This window comes from Cyprinus carpio, chromosome B19, assembly GCF_018340385.1.
Source record: "Cyprinus carpio isolate SPL01 chromosome B19, ASM1834038v1, whole genome shotgun sequence".
In the NCBI taxonomy this organism is placed as follows: Eukaryota; Metazoa; Chordata; class Actinopteri; order Cypriniformes; family Cyprinidae; genus Cyprinus; species Cyprinus carpio.
In genome coordinates, this window is record NC_056615.1 from 15,704,621 (window position 1) to 15,724,790 (window position 20,170).

General features: G+C 37.2%; 3 protein-coding genes across 7 annotated transcripts; 2 read left to right on the forward strand and 1 right to left on the reverse strand.

Moving 5' to 3' along the window:
- Positions 1–216: 216 nt before the first annotated feature.
- LOC109111744 (palmitoyl-protein thioesterase 1-like) lies at positions 217–3,654 on the reverse strand. Of its 2 annotated transcripts, none has more exons than XM_019124741.2 (10): positions 3,517–3,654; positions 3,026–3,154; positions 2,309–2,418; positions 1,966–2,093; positions 1,799–1,869; positions 1,237–1,339; positions 1,052–1,142; positions 868–966; positions 727–798; positions 217–623 (listed from the first exon to the last, which is right to left on the reverse strand). In XM_019124741.2, exons 2-10 carry the CDS (start codon positions 3,138–3,140, stop codon positions 501–503), a joined length of 912 nt encoding a protein of 303 aa, XP_018980286.1. In that variant the 5' UTR covers positions 3,141–3,154; positions 3,517–3,654; the 3' UTR covers positions 217–500. The 2 variants fall into 2 exon arrangements, with proteins under 2 accessions (XP_018980286.1, XP_018980285.1); XM_019124740.2 differs by having other exon boundaries at positions 3,026–3,180; positions 3,517–3,649.
- Positions 3,655–3,714: 60 nt separating this feature from the next.
- Positions 3,715–10,535, forward strand: LOC109111742 (sialin-like). 4 transcript variants are annotated; one of them, XM_019124735.2, is made up of 13 exons: positions 3,715–3,894; positions 4,122–4,180; positions 4,345–4,399; positions 4,888–5,033; positions 5,539–5,759; positions 5,908–6,141; positions 6,241–6,415; positions 7,595–7,713; positions 7,923–8,084; positions 8,163–8,295; positions 8,991–9,138; positions 9,441–9,531; positions 9,637–10,535. In XM_019124735.2, the coding sequence occupies exons 4-13, from the start codon at positions 4,937–4,939 to the stop codon at positions 9,781–9,783; spliced, it is 1,527 nt and encodes a 508-aa protein (XP_018980280.1). In that variant the 5' UTR covers positions 3,715–3,894; positions 4,122–4,180; positions 4,345–4,399; positions 4,888–4,936; the 3' UTR covers positions 9,784–10,535. The 4 variants fall into 4 exon arrangements, with proteins under 4 accessions (XP_018980280.1, XP_018980281.1, XP_018980278.1 ...); XM_019124736.2 differs by having other exon boundaries at positions 4,345–4,395; XM_019124733.2 differs by lacking the exon at positions 4,122–4,180.
- A 6,251-nt stretch (positions 10,536–16,786) lies between these two features.
- Positions 16,787–20,139, forward strand: LOC109111735 (elongation factor 1-alpha). The gene is made up of 8 exons (XM_042745044.1): positions 16,787–16,944; positions 17,653–17,809; positions 18,157–18,336; positions 18,437–18,733; positions 18,847–18,997; positions 19,066–19,322; positions 19,409–19,643; positions 19,728–20,139. The coding sequence occupies exons 2-8, from the start codon at positions 17,666–17,668 to the stop codon at positions 19,850–19,852; spliced, it is 1,389 nt and encodes a 462-aa protein (XP_042600978.1). The 5' UTR covers positions 16,787–16,944; positions 17,653–17,665; the 3' UTR covers positions 19,853–20,139.
- The last annotated feature ends 31 nt before the right edge of the window (positions 20,140–20,170 follow it).

Consider the following 20,170-nt stretch of genomic DNA (forward strand, 5'->3'; position numbering starts at 1 on the left):
CAGAAAGGTGATGTGGAGCAGAACACATGGGACAAAATGTATCCGGTTATCAGAAACTGTCTCTGGCTTGACTCTGGCTTGAGCTATAGCACCAGTTTACAAATATTTGTTTTGCAAAGTATGTTTAAGTTTGATGCATTTTAATAGTAATCTCTAAATAATTAGTGTAATGGTACACTTTTTATGTGATTCATAAATACAACATAGGCCACATGGTTTGTAAGATTCAAAGTTTTATTCGCTAGCAAAAAATGAACTGAAAAATAGTACACAATTAGAACAAATTAAAATTTGGAGTGAAACAAGGATGATTTTTTCTGATTACATCTGAAATCAGATCAGTGCAATAAAACAAGCAAGACTGGCTTCATTTCTGTATATAAGACATTGTATAAGACTCAAAGGCAGTAGTTAGGAGCATGCTAAAGTCAGCAGACACTGGACTGTGTGTGTGTGTGTGTGTGTGAACTCCCTCATTAGGAATAAGCCTGTTACTGTATTTAGCATAGGTAGGGAAGTAAATTGTCATTAAACCACTCTTGGGTGAACTGCAGGTGATCTCCATTAGTGGCGAGGAACACTAGCTTTCCTGCAGAATTCATCTCTGCCAAACCCAGGCGATCCTGACCAAACAAAATAAAGACAGATAAATCTCTTTAAATATATATATATATATGTACATATATAAATGGGTTAAATGTGGATAATATAGAAGCTTTAGTTTACCTCTGTATAAATAGCACTTTCCTGCAGTGTTTCCAGCTCTTTGTCTTGACCAGGTTTATAGAAGCCAAACCACTGATAAAGACAATTCAATTAGTAATAGTTCAGTCCTCTTCTAATTCAATAAAAGAGAGGCTAATGTACCTCAGAATCCACAGGATCTACCATAGTGTCCTGCAGGAACTTAACCATGACAAACTTATTCAGAGACATGAGATTTTTCTTGTAGGTCTCATTCACCACCTGACAGAAATAACATTCATTTACACCACACGCACAAATATATTTATTTTTATAATAATTTCTGTGATAATATCCTGTGGCTTACCCGCTCCTGATTGATGTCAGCAAGAAAGAGGCTGTGCTTTTTATACAAGTCGTCATCGAGGGGATCGTGCCAGTATTGTGCCTGCACCAAGCTAAAATCAAATGACAATCAATTTGCTTGACTAGTGAACGTTACTGAAAACATGAAATGGTCTGTTGAGAAGCCAAAAGCAGCCATGCACGCACTGTTTTTGAACTATATCGGTGTAGGCCCCTGAGTTCAACATCTTGCGAATCCAGTCACAGATATGAGAGCTTTCACCAGGGCATCGTGGAAGACCAAATACTCCTGTGAAAGAAGAAAAAAGTGGAAGAGAGAATCACATGTCTGACAAAAAAGCAGGTTAAACCAAAGATACGTTTGAAACGTATTTTAGTCACTCAAGATTTAGTTAAATAAAGTAACAAAAACAATTATTTTATTAATTGATAACATTTTTATTAAGATTTATTAATTTATATTATTTTCATTAGTGTTAAATATCATTTTAAAAATCTTAGCAAATGGTAGTTTATATATACTTTTTCATGCGGTAATTTGAATGCAAATGTTATAACCTTCGTTCTTTTTTCAAATTTTATTTTTACTCAATAATTCAAAATGGTTGCATTTCCTGAAGCAGCATAAGTTGTGAAATTAAAACAGGGTTGTTGTGCCACGGTGCGAACCATTTATAGGAACAAATGTACTGCTATTTTTAGCAAGTACATCAACCAAAGAGTGAGCAGAGCACATCTGTCATATTACCTTGATGCTGCCCACCGACTGAGATGAGGTTCTTCATTGGGGGATCTGGACAGCGCTGTGCAACCGCCCGTCTTACGAAACATTAAACAAGATAGAAAGGTAAAACAACATGGATAAGACTTCAGAGAATCCCTTGCATGGACTGGTCTGAATAAATAACCCCTTACAGAAACTGTGAGCCCTGGGAGAAGCCCATTGCGTTGTAGCCTCCCTTCAGTTTAGGGTCCTGAGACAGCTGATTACATACAAAAGACACCTGCTCATTAACATCCATGAAGAAGCCATTTTCAGTGTCCTGTAAAAAACAGAAGCTAAATCAGGCCTTTTTACATTAATACATTTATGCATTTAGCAGACACTTTTATCCAAAGTGACTTACAGTGCATTCAGGCTAACATTTTTTACCTAATGTGTTCCCTGGGAATCGAACCCACAACCTTTTGCGCTGCTAATGTTTTATTTTAAACAACAACAGGAATGAGAAAAATCGAGGGTGTGGACCTGCTTTACCTGTATGACAGTCTTGCCGATCATCAGGGAAAGCACATATATTCCTGGGACTTCCTTTTCCACCATCTTCTGTATTGCACCCATGCTCAGTGGATTGCAACAACTGTCTCCTGCAGAAAAACGAACAAATAACAGTGATAATTAGCAATGATCTAATTATCTTTATAGTAAACTCAGCAGGTGTGTTTCTGTTAATCTGGTAAACATGTTTCCATACGTCACGGCACTACAAGGTGTTTATTATACAAAATGTTAAATTAAATGAAACAATTAGGAGCTATTTTTTACGGTATGGAATTGTGTATTGATAATGAGGAGTAATGTGGAGTACAAACAAATTATACATAAAAAAAAGACTTGTAAAGATTAAAGTCACTTAATACACTACCATTCACAAGTTTAGGGTCAAGTTTTTCTTTTTGAAAGATATTCACACTTATATCCATAAAGAACGCACTAAATACATCAAAAATAATCCTGGAATGTACTATAGTTTCCACAAAAAATATCCAGTCTCCAGCCTTATAAATGTAAACATAATATCTTAATATTTAGAGGAAACTGTAATACATTTGATTATTTTATATTATATAGTGTCAGTTTTTTATTGCTAAAGCAAACGCCTTTTTGTGACCAGTGTATATTACCCTAATGATTGATTTTATTTAATGACTCAGACCTATTATTTATTTGATCAAGTGCGGATGTGAGTCTCACCCATGCCGTGCCATATCACCAGAGGGACTGTGGCATTATTTCCCCACGACGAGCCACACAGCAGCAGCAGACACCCAGACACAGAGATGAGGCGAAGAGCCGCGGATGAACCCATACTTGAATCCGAGCCTGAAGATGTGAACACATTTACATCCCTGTTAACAGAAAACACTTACAGGAAGGGAAAGCACTCAAATAAGGAAGTGAAGAAGTGAAGTTGTCGCCCACAATTAATTGAAGGGGCTTTCTGCGACACATTTTTAAAATGTCAACAATATTTTCCCATGGTGCACAAACAGATAAAAAATAAGAAGATAAAAAACAGTTTCATCGCAACTTAACCATCAATGGCTTTCGAAATCGTTTCCCTTTTTAACATTTGCAATTATACAACCGGGAGCCTTAATGAGGCTAAGCTAGGAATTGCTATAAACATGTTTACAAATGCTTAAATATACAAATATTTTCAGTTACAGCCATGGTGTACTTACTGTGATAACTTTCTGTTCATTCTACCACATGACAAACATGAAAACACCGCTTACATCAAACAAATACGTTTATGGCTGCAGATATTAGACTTGTATGTCATAGCATCAAACCTGACACATACAGTCAGTCGGTCCAGAGTGTTTAGATTATGATGCTTTCCAGAGCAGGAAGTCTCAAGAGGTCATGTGATCAACAAGCTACGTCAAACGAAACCGGTGGCTTTCCTGAAATGCAACATCAGAGAAACATTAAAACATGTAGCACTTATAGAAGTAATGAACGGTTTGTATGGCTATGGAGGGGTCGAAAACGAATCATCTTTTTTTCTCAAGCATCCAGCGACTGAATCGTACATGGGTTTAGGAAGCATGTTAATGGTAAGAATAAATAAAAATCGCACCCCATGTCAAATTTTGTATTTGTATAGATAACATTATTTATGTATATAACGTACCTTTTAAACCTTTGTATCATGTTTTTACATTGAACTGATGTTTTCATCGTGTATTTAATTTCATATGCTGAGTCTAGTAAAGAAAATAGAGGGACCCAAAACTAGCTCTTGAAGGGTCAAAGAACTGAATTGCATCTGTATTTTCTCCAGGATTCAGATGAGACAAAGAATGTCCTCTGTATCACTGATGCTCCTCCTGACTTAAAGAGGTTGGATGTTGTGGAGGATGTCAGCTAATCTGTTCTGTTAACCTTTGTGCTGCTCAATGGTCATGTTATGTTCAGATACTGTCATGTGCTATACAAGAGATAATGGGAATTTAAAACCTACATGATAGGGTATTTTACATTGTCATGTGCTTGGACATTTTCAGTAAGGTGCTACAAGAGGTTTGGGCTTCCCAGTAGATGCTGCCAACCCCTGAGTGAGTGAGTGCCATGTTTTTTTTATTTATTTATTTTTTAAAAGCATTTAAACAAGAAATATTCAAAACATATTACAGCTTTCAAATGAGGAGCTTTCTGATTAATGCCAAAAATAAGGAGTAGTTGTGCAATATGACATCTGAATAGCAATAAATTATATTACAGGCCATAGTAAAGATCTGAAAAAATATATATATATTCTTAGCAGAACATTACTCAGTGAAAGCTGAAACAGACACATTTGCATAACGAATGATGACAGGAAAATTGGTATTTGGCATGATGGATGGTCCAAACAGAAGAGGAAGACTAACAGAAAATGGACTACTCATAAGGAGAACTAAACAGCAATTTATGAAACCTGAATAAATACAGCATTGTTGATTAGTTGTTGATGAAACGGTGCCTCAGATTGATTGAAGCTTATGAATTCTGAAAAAAACACAAATGAGATGAATTGCATGTTCTGAAATGTCTTTTTTGTGTTTCAGGATTTGTGGATGTCATACTTAAACTAACTCAAGTACAGTCTTTGCAATAATGGCACTCCTTCACGGTTACTCCATTAACTCGACCGCGGATGACCAGGACAGTGACACTGCACCATTTCTAAAGAAGGAAGTGGAAAAAATCACAGGTTGGTCTGCAGTTTGATCCTCCTGCAGTCTGCATGAAATGTGGTGCTGTGTTTTGTGCATTAAATAGGTCTTGTCACACATATGCTGCCATTCAAATGTTTGGGGTGATAAGATTTCTTTTTATGTTTTTGAAAGAAATCCCTTACCAGATCAACTCACCAATGCTGCATTTATTTGATCAAAATACGGCAAAATATTATTACTATTTAAAACAACTTTTTTCTAGTTGAATATATTTTAAAATGTAATTTATTTCTATTTTATTCTGATATTACTTTGTTGTTTTATCAATGTTGGAAACAGATGTGCTACTCAATATTTTTGGGGAAAATGTGATAATTTTTTTCTGGATTTAATGTGAGTATTAATTTCTTTCAAAAATATAAAATCTAATGCACCTTAAACTTTTGAAGGGTAGTGTGCTAAGTGACTATAATCTTTACCAATTATTTTTTTCTATGTGTAACTATTTAAAATTTCAGAATGTGTTTGTATGTGTGACAGTGCCTCCCAAATGCTGCTCTGTACGATGCAATCTGGCTGCTATGATGTTCTTTGGCTTTGCTGTGGTCTATGGTCTACGTGTAAATCTCAGTGTTGCCATGGTTGCTATGGTTAATGAAACCAATGACCAGTCATCATCCAATAGCAATATATCAAACGAGTGTCCAGTACCCACCCATACACTTGACAGCAACAGCCAAAGTTTAGAACAGCCAGATGGGGTAAGAATAAACTGCATGCAGCATTTCATGCACCGAACCTGGTGGATCTCCACATATGTCATGCATTTTTATAACTTAAAATACTTTAAAAATATATAATACTTGGTTCTTGTCATATCTCTCTCTGTTTTTGATTTTCTTTTCCTAGATTCCAAGATACCCATGGAATCCCAAGATGCAGGGAATGCTGCTCAGTGCTTTCTTTTTTGGATACCTGTTTACTCAGATCCCGGGAGGCTACCTATCAGGTCGCTTTGGAGGAAGCCTGTTCCTTGGAGGTGGTGTGCTTGGAACAGCCGTCCTCACTCTCCTCACTCCACTGTCAGCACAACTTGGAGCCAAGTGGCTGTTTGCCTTGCGTGCACTTGAGGGATTTGGGGAGGTTAGGGGACATTTGTAATAGACAAAAAAGCTCCACAATGATTCTCAAATAGAGAATCTTTGCATCTGAGTCTGTATCTTTTTTTGTTTGTTTGTCTAGGGTGTGACTTTTCCTGCCATGATGGCGATGTGGGCCCGCTGGGCTCCTCCATTGGAAAGGGCTCGTCTGATGACGTTCTCAGGTGCAGGATCTAGCTTTGGTGCCTTTGTGGCTCTTCCTCTCACTGGCTTCATCTGCCATAGTCTGGGGTGGCCAGCGGTCTTCTACTCCTGCGGTGAGGGAAAATGACATTTAACTTATGGATGCATTTATATACATAATAGTTTGGGGTCAGTAAAATTTTTGTTTGTTTGTTTTGAAAGAAATTAATAGTTTCATTCTGTAAGTATTCAGAGCTTGATCAAAAGTGCCAGTAAAGACATTTATAATACATAAATACTGTTTCCACTAATTTATTAAGCAGCACAAGAGTTTTTTTTAACATTGATTATAATAAGAAATGTTTCTTGAAAAAATTGTAATGATTTCTGAAGGATTATATGACACTGAAGACTGGAGTAATTGCTGCTGAAAATTCAGCTTTGGCATAAATTATATTTTAAAATATAGCAAAAAAATATTTTTTTAAAACATTTAATTTATATTTTTACATATTATACAATTTATTTAATAAATTGTAAGAATATTTCACAATATTAATGTTTTTCTGTATTTTTGATTAAATAAATGCAGCCTTGGTAGCATAAGGGACTTTTAAAAAAAAAAAAAAAATTTTACAGTAAAATATTTATATTTCACAATATTAATGTTTTACTGTGTTTTTGATTAAATAAATACAGCCTTGGTAGCATAAGGGACTTTTAAAAACTTGTAAAAAAATCTTGACCCAAAAATTTTTAACATTATATGTAACTAAATTTATTGGTGTAGCATCTAGTCCAAGCAAAATGCTTGAAAGTAATTGTTTCATATATTTGACCCTGTACCACAAAACCAGTCATAAGGGTCAGTTTTTTTTAAATTGATTTATTCATCATCTGAAAGCTGAAGAAAAGCTTTCTGTTGATGTATGGTTTGTTAGGATAGGACAATATTTGGCCAAATCGGAGGGTGCAAAAAAATCTAAATATAGAGAAAATCACCTTTAAAGTTATCCAAGTCCTTAGCAATGCATATTACTAATCAAAAATTAAGTTTTGATATATTTACAGTAGGAAATTTACAAAATATCTTCATGGAACATAATCTTTACTTGATTTTTGGCAAAAAAGAAAAATTTATCATTTTGACCCATACAATGTATTATTGGCTATTGCTACAAACACATCTGTGTGACTTAAGACCGGGGTCATATATGATATATGAAAGTACTTAACAGTACTTACTCTTGTCTTCATATTTCATGTAATATAATAGCATCATGTCTTAAACATTAAAGTGTTTTTACCACCAGGTGGTGTCGGGTGCCTCTGGGCAGTGTTTTGGTTTATCTTGGTGTCAGATGAACCCCGAACTCACCCAAGAATTAGTGACAGAGAGAAATATTACATAATTAACTCAATAGGTGCACAGGTATGAGGAAATTTGAATTTTTGATGATGTATACAGTTGGTCTCATTCTTTATTCAAGTAAATCATTCATGCTAAAAATAAATAAATAACTATATGTGAATATGTATTAGAATATGTTATTTAATTGAAAAGGAATCCTCAAATAACATGAATTTAGAGGTTTAGATCTGCAGGCATTTATAATGATTTGATATTTTCTCTGTTTTTAGGGGACGCCACATGGTTGGTCAGTGCCTGTATTATCTATGCTGTTCTCTGTGCCTCTTTGGGCCATAATCATCCCACAGATGTGCTCTAACTGGTCTTATTACACGCTCCTCACCTCACTTCCTACCTACATGGACACTGTGCTCCACTTTGATTTGCGACAGGTGAGGCCATTTGGATATTTAGATTAAACCAGCCTGGTTTAAATCCTGTGTCTCACTCATTTTTATTTTGTCAATCAGAATTCGTTCCTCTCCGCTCTGCCGTATCTGGCTGACTGGCTGTTCTCAGTGGGCTCAGGTGTGCTTGCAGACAACCTCCTGGAGAGGGAGCTCCTGAGTGTCACAGCTGTCCGAAAACTCTTTACTTTTATCGGTATGAATAATAAATACCTTATAAATAACATATTTATGATGACAGAGTGCATGTATAAGGTGTGGAAATAGAATAGTTACACTAGTGGTCAAAAAATTTGGAATTGTTAGATTTGAAATGTCTTTAAAACACACTTGTGCTTATTAAGCCCTGAAATATTGTACTTTGTAATGTAAAAAAAAAAAAAAAGAAACATTTCAATAAAAAAACTGAAATATTGTACTTTGTAATGTATTGAAACATTACAATTTTAAAATGTAATTTTTCATTAGCCATCACTCCAGTTTTCAGAAATCATTCTAATATGCTGATTTGGTGCTCAAGAAACATTTCAATGTTAAAAACAGTTTTGCTGCTTAATATTTTTTGGCAACTGTGAAACGCAATTATTTGAAATTCAAAGCTTTTGTAACATTTATAAATGTCTTTACTGTCACGTTTAATTAATTTAATACATCCTGGCTGGCTAGATTAAATAGAAGTATTTATTTTTTCAGTCTCAGACTTTTAAATGATAGTGTCTCAAAGTTTCAATAAAAATATTAAGAAGCAAAAACTGTCTTCAAGATTGACAATAAGAAGAAATGTTTTTTGAGCAACAAAAGCATATCAGAATGATTTCTGAAGGACAACGTGACACTAAAGTATTGCAGTTTAATTGTGTTTTTAATATTTTTATGTTTTGTGTCCCATAGGTCTGTTTCTACCTGCTGTTTTCCTGCTTGCTGTAGGCTTCACGGGTTGTAGCGCTGTGCTGGCTGTGACATTTCTCACTTTGTCCAGTGCATTTGGGGGATTCAGTGCTGGTGGTGTCTTCATTAACCAGATTGACATTGCTCCACGGTACAAAACCAAGACTGTCTGACTGGTTTATTATGTCAAAATTAGTCAATCTGCTCAAGTAGGCCCTATAGAGCAACTCAGAAGGATCCTTCACTTTAGGTTCCCTTTAGGATTTCTTATGGGTTTTTGAATTTTTATTTAAAATAATGGTTGAAAATGTTAATCTTCATCTGGGTTATAGGACTACAAACTGAACAGCTCTGTGCTAAAACTGATGTCCATCAGTCTATCCATTAAGTTATCTTTACAAACTTCACTTTTATTGCAATAGTAATATCATCTATTGTGCTATTCTCTTCCAGGTACGTGGGTACACTTCATGGAATCACAAACACTTTTGGGACCATCCCTGGTGTTATTGCACCAATTGTAGTGGGTTACTTGACCAAAGATGTAAGCTGTGTTCTTTACTCTGTGTAACACTGCAGTAGTTTAAAAGAAATCATCAGCAAAAGCTGACATTTTTATATGTTCTCCCTTTCTTCATTGTCCGAGCAGCACTCAGTTACAGGATGGAGACACGTGTTCTGGTTGTCTGCAGGGGTGAGTGCCTTTGGAGCCATCTTTTACGTGATCTTTGGCACTGGAAAGATTCAGAGCTGGGCAAGGACAGATGAAGAATCTGACACCGATACACACAATTAAACACTCCAGTTGACCAATTCGGAGGGATATGAAGAATGCCTTTGAGTTTTATCCTATACTCAATACATGCTACCAGCCAGAAGTTTGGACAAACTTAATACTTTTTCATGATTAAAAAAATAAAACAAGTGTTATAAGTGTTATAAAGACCAACATAAAATATACCTACTTTATAACTTTTTTTTTTAATAAATGGACCAGATTTTATGGTAACTACATAATCCCCATATGTTATTTTATAGTTATGATTACTTTTATAAAAAAAAGGGATAGCATGTCCAAACTTTTGACTCTGATAGTATTAATAATACTTCACTCAGGGTTTTAAAAGGGCCTTAAAATGTGTAGTTTATTAGTCTGGCAATATTTATTCATTGCCGAACAATTCAGAATTAATCATAATACAGTGGAATGGAGAATTCAGAGTAATTCCATGTCTTAATTTCATTCAGTCTTAATCTCATTCAATTAAAAAAAATATACTCTACACAAGTGTAATGTTTACTACAATGGTGAAACAGAACAGATTTAGAGGTTTTTTAGAGGTTTATCTAAATTTAATTACATTTGAAAATACTTGTTAATAAGCACTTTAATGCATTAATAAAGAAAATATCTTACTTCTTGGTACCAGTGCTGTTCAGGTCATTTTAAACTTGCTAATGAAGTAACTTCCATTAAAGGGATACTCCATCCCAAAATAAAATTTTTGTCATTATTCACGTTATAAGCTTCGTGTGTCTTCGGAACACAATTTAAGATATTTTGGAGGCTTGAGACTGTCCCATAGACTGCCAAATAAATAAGTGTCAAGGTCCAGGAAAGTATGAAAAGCATTGTCAGAATAGTCCATCTGCCATCGGTGATTCAACCGTAACGTTATGAAGCGACAAGAATACTTTTTGTACAAAAAGAAAACAAAAATAACGACTTTATTCAACAATTCCTCTCCTCTGTGTCTCTCCAAATCAGCGTAGCACCATTTTGGCAATTCAGTGAATGCCTGGACACAAGTACACTCTTCTGTGTCAGCCACGCTGCGTGATGCACTGTTTGCTTTCTAACCAAAGCATAAATACAAGTAAAAAATTTACGCGAATAATGACAAAAATTTTATTTTGCGGTTGAGTAACCCTTTAATTGTGTCATTCAGTTCAGCACTCAGCCACTCTGTTTGTTACAGATTTACTGACAGATACAGTCCATTCATATTTACTGGAATTTGCAAGACATGGTACCTTATTGTTTTGAAACTTGAAATGTTTAATGAATTTGAGTTTTTGATGATTACATTAAGCTAAGGCACAATTAAATTTTTACACGTTTGGTAAGCAAGTGCACAATTTATTTTTTAAACAAGTTCTTACATTAAGTTAAACTTAATGTTTATTTAAAACACTCAAAGAGTCATACATTAATTGAGTCACAATGGCCAGCACTTTTTTTTAAATGTCATGAATATCTCAATGCTGAAAATTGCCCAGTATAACTATTTCATTTTTTTAAATAAGTCATATTCATTTATGTTGATCATGCTCAATAAATAAAATTGAACTTTCTACAGTGCAGTCATATTCCATCTGCTTTGTCAGCACTTGTTATGTGTTCTTCAATATGGATGACTAGATCATTAATCAAACATTTATATTCCTATGTGCGATTACAGAGAAAATAACCCCATCATTTTAATGGCTACAAATGATGTACGAGGCAGCACTACAGTCAACTTGTGGCGTTTGGGGACTCGATTTCTCAAAACAACAGCCTGCAGATGGCGCAACACATCGATGATAAATGGCTGAATTATTAGAATGCCTCAAATTTTACATCATAGACAGTACTGCGTGTTTAAATGTTATATATCTTAAATTTGCGTATTAATATAACTAAAACAGTCAAGGGGCAACAATCCCAGTTATATGCACAATGTCACTACCTATGTCAGATAAGCTCCGACACTTTCAACTGACCTCAGCACTGTTGAGAAAACGACCCGGATGTACATGACTGAATGCGGCAAGGTCTCACGTGCTTATCTACATGTGTGACAGTGATGTAAGCGTGAAGGCTGACATGTAACCTTACTGGGCGTTTTAACCCTTTGTGTCATATAGTGCTAACTTTGATGTGATATATCGATTTTTATCAATAAGACAGCGAATATTTGATTATTTTAGGTTGGTCTCTTTAATCGTTCCTGTCATGACAGTGTAAATGCACCCTTTCCGTATCTTTTGTGTGTGTGTGTGTGTGTGTGTGTGTGTGAGAGAGAGACTAAATGAGCGATCTTTAGTCCAGCATACCACGAGGACAAAAATAAGACTGGTAGAGTGATAAAATAACCTATATTGTGTTACAGTTTTACTAGCTGTTCAAATGAGCCAAGAATTTGGTCTATGAACTTGATCTCGCCCTACTATACCCTGTTATATTGTTTAATATTACTGTGGATGAGTCTTATTTAAATTCCCTGCTTGAAAGACATAGTCAAGGAAACATTAAGGTGAACACTATGTCTTTAGATGGGTGTTTTTTTTTTTTTTAATGTATTAATTATATTGACTATAAACAACATATTTTTCAGCAACTGTGAACTGAATAGGAATTGCTTCCTTTAGTTCATGGACATTTGCATTTTAACCAAGGGTCTGAGACAGACCCATGGGGTTCTCACACATTTCCTTGACCCCCACCCATTTGCATTACACCTAAAAAATGCAAAACACATTTTTGAGGGGATTTGCAAGTGTAAGTTTATTGCCTTGAGGGGGAGGTGGGGGATTTCTGCATTTCATTTTAATAGTTTTTTCTTTGTTATAAAAATAATTTAGGTTGGTCTAATATTTATGACTACATTTTAAAGTTATTTCATTTTAAGTTATGTTATGTTTAAAATACTTTTATTAAATGCTATGTTGTTTTACTAGTATTTTAATTTAAGAACTAGAGTACAATTATTTAATTGAATGTCAAATCATGTAGCCTATTTCGGAAACTGATTTAAAGCTAGAAGACTGAAGGATTTTTTAAACAGTTTTAGCACTTCTGAAGGTACACAGCATTGCTATCATTAAAATACTTTTTCATTTACATTACATTTGCATCTATTCATTTAGCAGATATTTTGGTCCAGACTGACTTGTGATCATTCGAAATATCAGCATTGCTGCAATACCAAATTTCAAGAGTAAACCGTAATACACAGCAATCTATAATTGCACTGTCCATGGAGCGGACCTGACTCACATTTCACTGCTGGTTATATATGCTCTGTATAATCGTGTATGTGACAAATAAAAATCTTGAATCTTGCAGTGAGGCCTGCTCTGTGTTTGAGCCTGGAGGGAAAAGTTCAGGCCTTTCCTTCTGTATTGCATGACTCAGCAGTGAACTCATGTCAGGCATTGACGTTGATTCATGGCATAAATTCATCACGCCCTCCCCCACACTTGTTGAGTGCCTGAGATAGAGACCAAAAGGCAGTTTATCTGGACAAATAGATATTAAGCCTGTTAGCATTGTGTCGCTACATGAACCTGGTAAACAGGCCAGACCAGATCAAGAGTCATCACAGTATACAAAAAGACAAATGTTTGAAGCAGGGCAGGATATGCTGAGGTGTGTTGTATGTCAGGGTGGGACTTTAGACAGCTGTGCTGTGAACAGTAATCATCTTTGGTGTGTGTGTGTGTGTGTGTGTGTGTGTGTGTGTGTGTGTGTGTGTGTGTGTGAGAAAATAAGAAAGAAAGGTGGGAATCACTGCAGTTCACATAGTACAATCATGTGCCAGCTTTTTTCTCAAATGCCTTGGCATCTCTTTTTGACATCAATCATATGACTTGATGCTTACTGCATAACTCTATTTACTTCATTTTCTAGTATTATAGTTAAAGAAGGCCATGATAATGACTGAAGAGACTTTTCAAAGGATTTGTTTGATTATATGCTTGATCTGTAGGTTTGGTTGATGTAATCAGAGTTGTTCAGTCTTTTAGATTAGTTGTTTCCTAGTCTCAGGTAGCCAGACTTTCAGACTGAAGGTCTGGAATCTATGGCAGCTTTCATTGGCCAAGGCTCGCCCATGAGGCCATTTAACTGACATGTCAAACAACCAATCACAGTTTGTTTCGTTCATCGTCACGTTTCGAGGCGTGGAAATGTCGCCACAATAACAGACCGGTGTGTAAAACTCTCTGACATATTTTAAAGATTCTATGCTGCGAACTTTATATATTTCACATACTTTTGGAAATCCAGGATTTAGTTGATCCTGATAAGCGCTCATCGTCACAGTTGTAAACACTAGGCTTTCTTCTTTCGTGAGGGGGTTTGGTGCCACAGTATCTATGTTTCCAGGGGGAACATTAAAGAACGCGACACACGTCTCACGGAAATCCTGTAGAATTCAACCAATCCGATGACGACTTAAACACTCCTGAAGTGAAGTTTTTTTTATTATTTTTTTATTGACAGAAGAAAAAAACAGTTCTTTAATGTAAATTAAAGCTAAGGTTTAACCTAAACCTTTCCACTTTTGTGTCCCATATGCATCAGAAGTTTATGCTGCTTCACAACTTTGTAGCGTTCCAGGCAAGTCATGCCAAACTTCCTGAGCGCAAGGAATTGTAGCTAGATTATTAATTTTATTGCAACGTTATATTGTCCTAAAATCTATTTTTCAACTTGTACCACTTGCATAAACACCGCATCCGTAGGCAATATTATCCGTAGGGGCTGCCATTGTTGTTTCGCGTGCTATGTGACGTCAGAGCTCGTAACTGGAAGTACATCGATCCAGTATGAGTTCACGGGTGGGAAGTCACGGGTTTGACTGCTGTTCCAGTGCACTTTCACAGGTAGAAGGATGGAAAAACATGGGTTACGTGTTGCCTGGAACGCGGCAATAGCCAACGGTCCGTGGGCGTGACATCTGAATATGAGACTAGCTGTTTCCCAACCATCAAGTTGCCTGGAACTTTTTCATTTTAAACTTTTTAATTTTCTGTTTAATATTTCTTATTTCAAAATTATATACTGACAGCTATAACAAGGTCTGGTATACAAAGCAATACAGAAAAAAATGGCAAAATTAAAGTAAAAAAAAAATGCTGACATATATTTTACATGAATAGAAATTTCATGAGCTTTCACGATTGTTTAGTTTATTTTTATGTTTTTTTTATTGTTATTATGTGCAGTGTACAATGTGTTGTTGACATATTTTTGTGGACACAAATTATATTAAATTCCATTGTCCTTCACACACTTTATTACAACTGGTGCATTTAGAAAAATAGTTTATACTGTACTGGCCCACATTGTGTCTCATATTATTAATGTACATAATTAATCTTTTTATTTATTCAAACCATTGCTTGCATTAAGGACGTCGACCAAGGACAATGACAACAGTACACTGTTAATGCAATTATGTCTGAGTATATTTTACTCAAACAGCCAATCAATCCATCACTGTTCTCTGTGTAATCTTTGTTTTTTACAAGAGAATATGAAGAGAGTTATGTGTAACCAGTAGTGGGAATGCCTCTGTTTTGTTTTTTTATGTTAAATAAAAATATGTTAAAATACTTTTATTATATCTGTTGTGTCCCCATTTTGCTTTTATGACTGCAGCAATTCTGAGCTGCACGAGCTCCACAAGTTTATGTAAAACTGGATGATCATGTTCTGCAGCATGATTTGAAAACGAGCCTAAGAGCAAATTGTGCTTCAGTGGAGGCAAAAACATCAGACTATCTGTACAAAGGAGTTTTCATGATGAATGTCCATGCTAGGATGTTTTAAAACTATAAAACTTAATTTATAACCAGGTTTAAGTTTTGTTTTTCTTCCAAATTTTAATGAGGTCCCTGACTTTTAGACCCCACTGCATGCTGCTCTGATTGTCACAGTATCGTCTGACTGTGTGTGTCTGCGCTGCTGCTCTTGACTGAAAATAGCAGCTGTCGACCGAGCATCTGTTACCTAGAGGTAGAGAGAGTTGATCGGAGGTTCAGGGGGAGATGCCAGCTCTTTGAAATAAGGCTATGCAGAATGTAAGGCATTGAATATGGCATTGAAGGCCTGTAAGGAATTAAAGATTCCCACACTCTAATAACGAAGGGAAATTACCAAAGTTTCACTGCCTCCCCTGGACTTATGTTTCAAAATAGGATAGTTTGAATCTCACTGGTCAGCAAACAGTCCTATCTGATTGCATTTGAATCTGAATAGATGAACCACTGGGTGGAGATGCATCTGAGACAACAGACCTGAGTGCCCTTATCAACTTTGTGCTGGTAGTAAATGGCTAACTAATTTGCATACAGACTGGGCTGATCACACTGTCTCCGGAGTGAAAGACTGGATGTTTCATAAAATAAAATAAAATACAATTCTGATTTCTTTACATTCTTCTAAAACTGTTGTGAATAAAAGCATGTAAACAAAGATGTCACGATTGTGAGAATAAGCACAAAGATAAGAAAGAAATTTGAAAATCAGCAGCTTGCTGGCTATGCATACACATGCACACTAACTGTGTCGCATTAAACTTAGCAGCTACTTTGACCAAAACCAGAGAATTAAATGTGAACTAGTTTAAGAAGTAAATGTGATGAAGTGATTCAATTTAAACCAGATTCAATCAGTGATATGGTTTTGTAGTGACTGCCGTCAATCATCATAAGGAGACCAAACATGTAAACGTGTGATAAACATCTTGTGACAATCTCAATTTAAAATGGAAATACTTTAAAAAGACAAATTAGTAGAATACATTATCATTGACGTTAAAAATATATTTTATTTATGCTATTTTGTAGATTTGTTAGCTGGTTATATGTTGTATGTATTCAGACATATTTTCCCATTATGTTTAGCGCAACATATCCCAAATATTTGTAAAAATATATATTATTTCATGCAGTCAAACAGATGCTCAGTGAAACGAATCGTGACGCAGTTTGTCGAGGCGGGGAGAATTTCTCTCGATTGTGTGTGATTTGCGGCTCGGTCGGGGAGGGAGAGGAAGCGGGGGGTTGCAGCGCAGTCGGTCCTCCTCCCGTGTATAAATTCTCCAACCAAGCGGTTTTCTTCCTCTTTCTGTTAACGTTACCTGGCAAAGGGGAGCCGCAGCCGAGGAGTTAGCTCTCAATCTTGGTGAGTACTTTCTCTCTTGGTTAGGCCTTGGGGGTTTTTTTACGCTCGTTAATTCCCCTTTAAGAACTTTTGAATAATTTTTGAAGGATTTTCTTCAGGTTGAGTTTTTTTTTTTTTTTTTTTTTTTTTTTTTTTTTTTACATTTTCAGCGTTATTTCGTTAGTCTTTGTGCTGTCATCACTTTTGGTTTCTACAATGGGTTTTCTTTCTGATTATGTGTTCGTAATAGTGGTTTCTTTTTAATTAGTGGTGTATTTAGAGGAGATGGGCTTAATTTAGCTTTTCCATTTTTTTCCCGTGCATGTTCATCTCTCAAAAGAAAGGGAACCGGCAAAAGAACAAAGGCACCCAGAGACTTGAAGTCGCGGGCCTGTTAAAAGCCTTCCGCACATTCTCGCATCCAACAACTGTTATCAGTGATTGGAGAGCCAGCTGTCTGCATCCTTATGGATTCCTTTCAGACATTTTGGATTTTTCCTGTAACTTAATACCGCGTTACTTTAGAGAAGCACGTGTCGCAGTTGCCTTCTGGTGAACTAGGCCGGTTCAAACTCAGGGCCATCTATTACTTGTTTAAAAAATACCCGCTCAAAAGTTTTAGTGATGGAAAGTCTATTTTACTCATACCTTTATTATTATTTTTTTTTAACTTTACTCTTCTCTTTTTTTTTTTTTTTTTTTTTTTTTTTTTTTTTTTTTTTAATACAGAAACTAATCAATCATGGGAAAGGAAAAGACCCACATTAACATCGTGGTTATCGGCCACGTCGACTCCGGGAAGTCCACCACCACCGGCCATTTGATCTACAAATGCGGTGGAATCGACAAGAGAACCATCGAGAAGTTCGAGAAGGAAGCTGCTGAGGTGAGATTTTTAAACACTTGTAGGGACTGCTTCGTGAATTTCTGTTAATTGATTGCGGCACAACTCGGAGTAACGAGAGCCAAAATGGCGGCGGTAGCACGCGTTCCTGGGCTCAAGCCGGCTGGGTGTGGAGTGGGCGGGGTTTAAGCGGTGCTTCACTATGACGTTGCAGATTCTGTAATGGCGCCTAGTAGGCCGCGCAACATGTGTGCTCGTCCCATTCAACGTTCCAAGCAGTTCTGGTTTCGTAGTTTAACACTTAAAGCCACTTGTGATTTAAAGCTTTAATGTTTTGTATAAAATTCAAAATGACTAAATACTGCTTATTTAATTTGTTTGCAAAATAGATGGGCAAGGGCTCCTTCAAGTACGCCTGGGTGCTGGACAAACTGAAGGCCGAGCGTGAGCGTGGTATCACCATTGACATTGCTCTCTGGAAATTCGAGACTAGCAAGTACTACGTCACCATCATTGATGCCCCTGGACACAGGGATTTCATCAAGAACATGATCACTGGTACTTCTCAGGTATGACTACCCTCCACCCACACAGAACTGTGTTTGTGAGTAATGTTGTAGGGTGAGGTTTAACTTCACAGGTTTTTTCTTTTTTCTCCCTTCCTTCCAGGCTGACTGTGCCGTGCTGATTGTTGCTGGTGGTGTTGGTGAGTTCGAGGCTGGTATCTCCAAGAACGGACAGACCCGTGAGCACGCCCTCCTGGCTTTCACCCTGGGAGTGAAGCAGCTTATTGTTGGAGTCAACAAGATGGACTCCACCGAGCCCCCCTACAGCCAGGCTCGTTTTGAGGAAATCACCAAGGAAGTCAGCGCCTACATCAAGAAGATCGGCTACAACCCTGCCAGTGTTGCCTTCGTCCCAATTTCTGGATGGCACGGTGACAACATGCTGGAGCCCAGCACAAACGTAAGTTTTTCAGTGAAACTTCACGGGGTGGTGGGAAACACAATTCTGTGTGTGGAACTCTTCTCTTAGTGTTCTTCACACCACATCTTAGTTGACAATGTCTGTGTTTTTAGATGGGCTGGTTCAAGGGATGGAAGATTGAGCGCAAGGAGGGTAATGCTAACGGTGTTACTCTTCTTGATGCCCTGGATGCCATTTTGCCCCCCAGCCGTCCCACCGACAAGCCCCTCCGTCTGCCACTTCAGGATGTCTACAAAATTGGAGGTTGGTATAACATGTGAAGTTAAAGTTCTAAAGGCACTCGAATTGGTTTAACGCATTCAACTTCTCAGGTATTGGAACCGTGCCCGTGGGCCGTGTGGAGACTGGTGTCCTTAAGCCAGGTATGGTTGTGACCTTTGCCCCTGCCAACCTGACCACTGAGGTCAAGTCCGTTGAGATGCACCACGAGTCTCTTGCTGAGGCCACTCCTGGTGACAACGTTGGCTTCAACGTTAAGAACGTGTCTGTCAAGGACATCCGCCGTGGTAACGTGGCTGGAGACAGCAAGAACGACCCCCCTATGGAGGCCGGCAGCTTCAATGCTCAGGTTAGGCTTTCCCATTATCATCTTGGTCACAAAGTCACTTGAATTCCAGGGTTGTGTATGTATACTAACTTGTTTTTTGTTCTTAGGTCATCATCCTGAACCACCCTGGTCAGATCTCTCAGGGCTATGCCCCAGTGCTGGACTGCCACACTGCTCACATCGCCTGCAAGTTTGCTGAGCTCAAGGAGAAGATCGACCGTCGTTCTGGCAAGAAGCTTGAGGACAACCCCAAGGCTCTCAAATCTGGAGATGCTGCCATTGTTGAGATGATCCCTGGCAAGCCCATGTGTGTGGAGAGCTTCTCTACCTACCCCCCTCTTGGTAAGTTCATGTCATGCTAATCAACTCTTGCATCCATATCCTGCATTTCTGTAGGTTTTTGTACTAATCATTCTCCATCCACAGGTCGCTTTGCTGTGCGTGATATGAGGCAGACCGTTGCTGTTGGTGTCATCAAGAGCGTTGAGAAGAAAGTTGGTGGTTCTGGCAAGGTCACAAAATCTGCACAGAAGGCTGCCAAGACCAAATGAATTTCCCTTCAAGCTGTTCCAAAGGTTGTGGTATGCTCTTCCCAACCTCCTGGAATTTCTCTAAACCTGGGCACTCTACTTAAGGACTGGCTTATGCTGATTAAAACCCATCGGAAAAGTTTTCGCAGGAAAGGAAACCAACTTGGATTTAAGTGTGGCTTCATTTGACTGATAGTGCCTCTTTCAGTTGTTAAATTTGTTGATGGTTTAGAACTGCACCTGATGCCACAGTAAAATTTCGAAAGAAGCTGCTGAATAAGAAACTAATAAAGGTATTAAAAATTGAAGTTGCGCTTTGTCTCCTGTCATCAGTGGGGG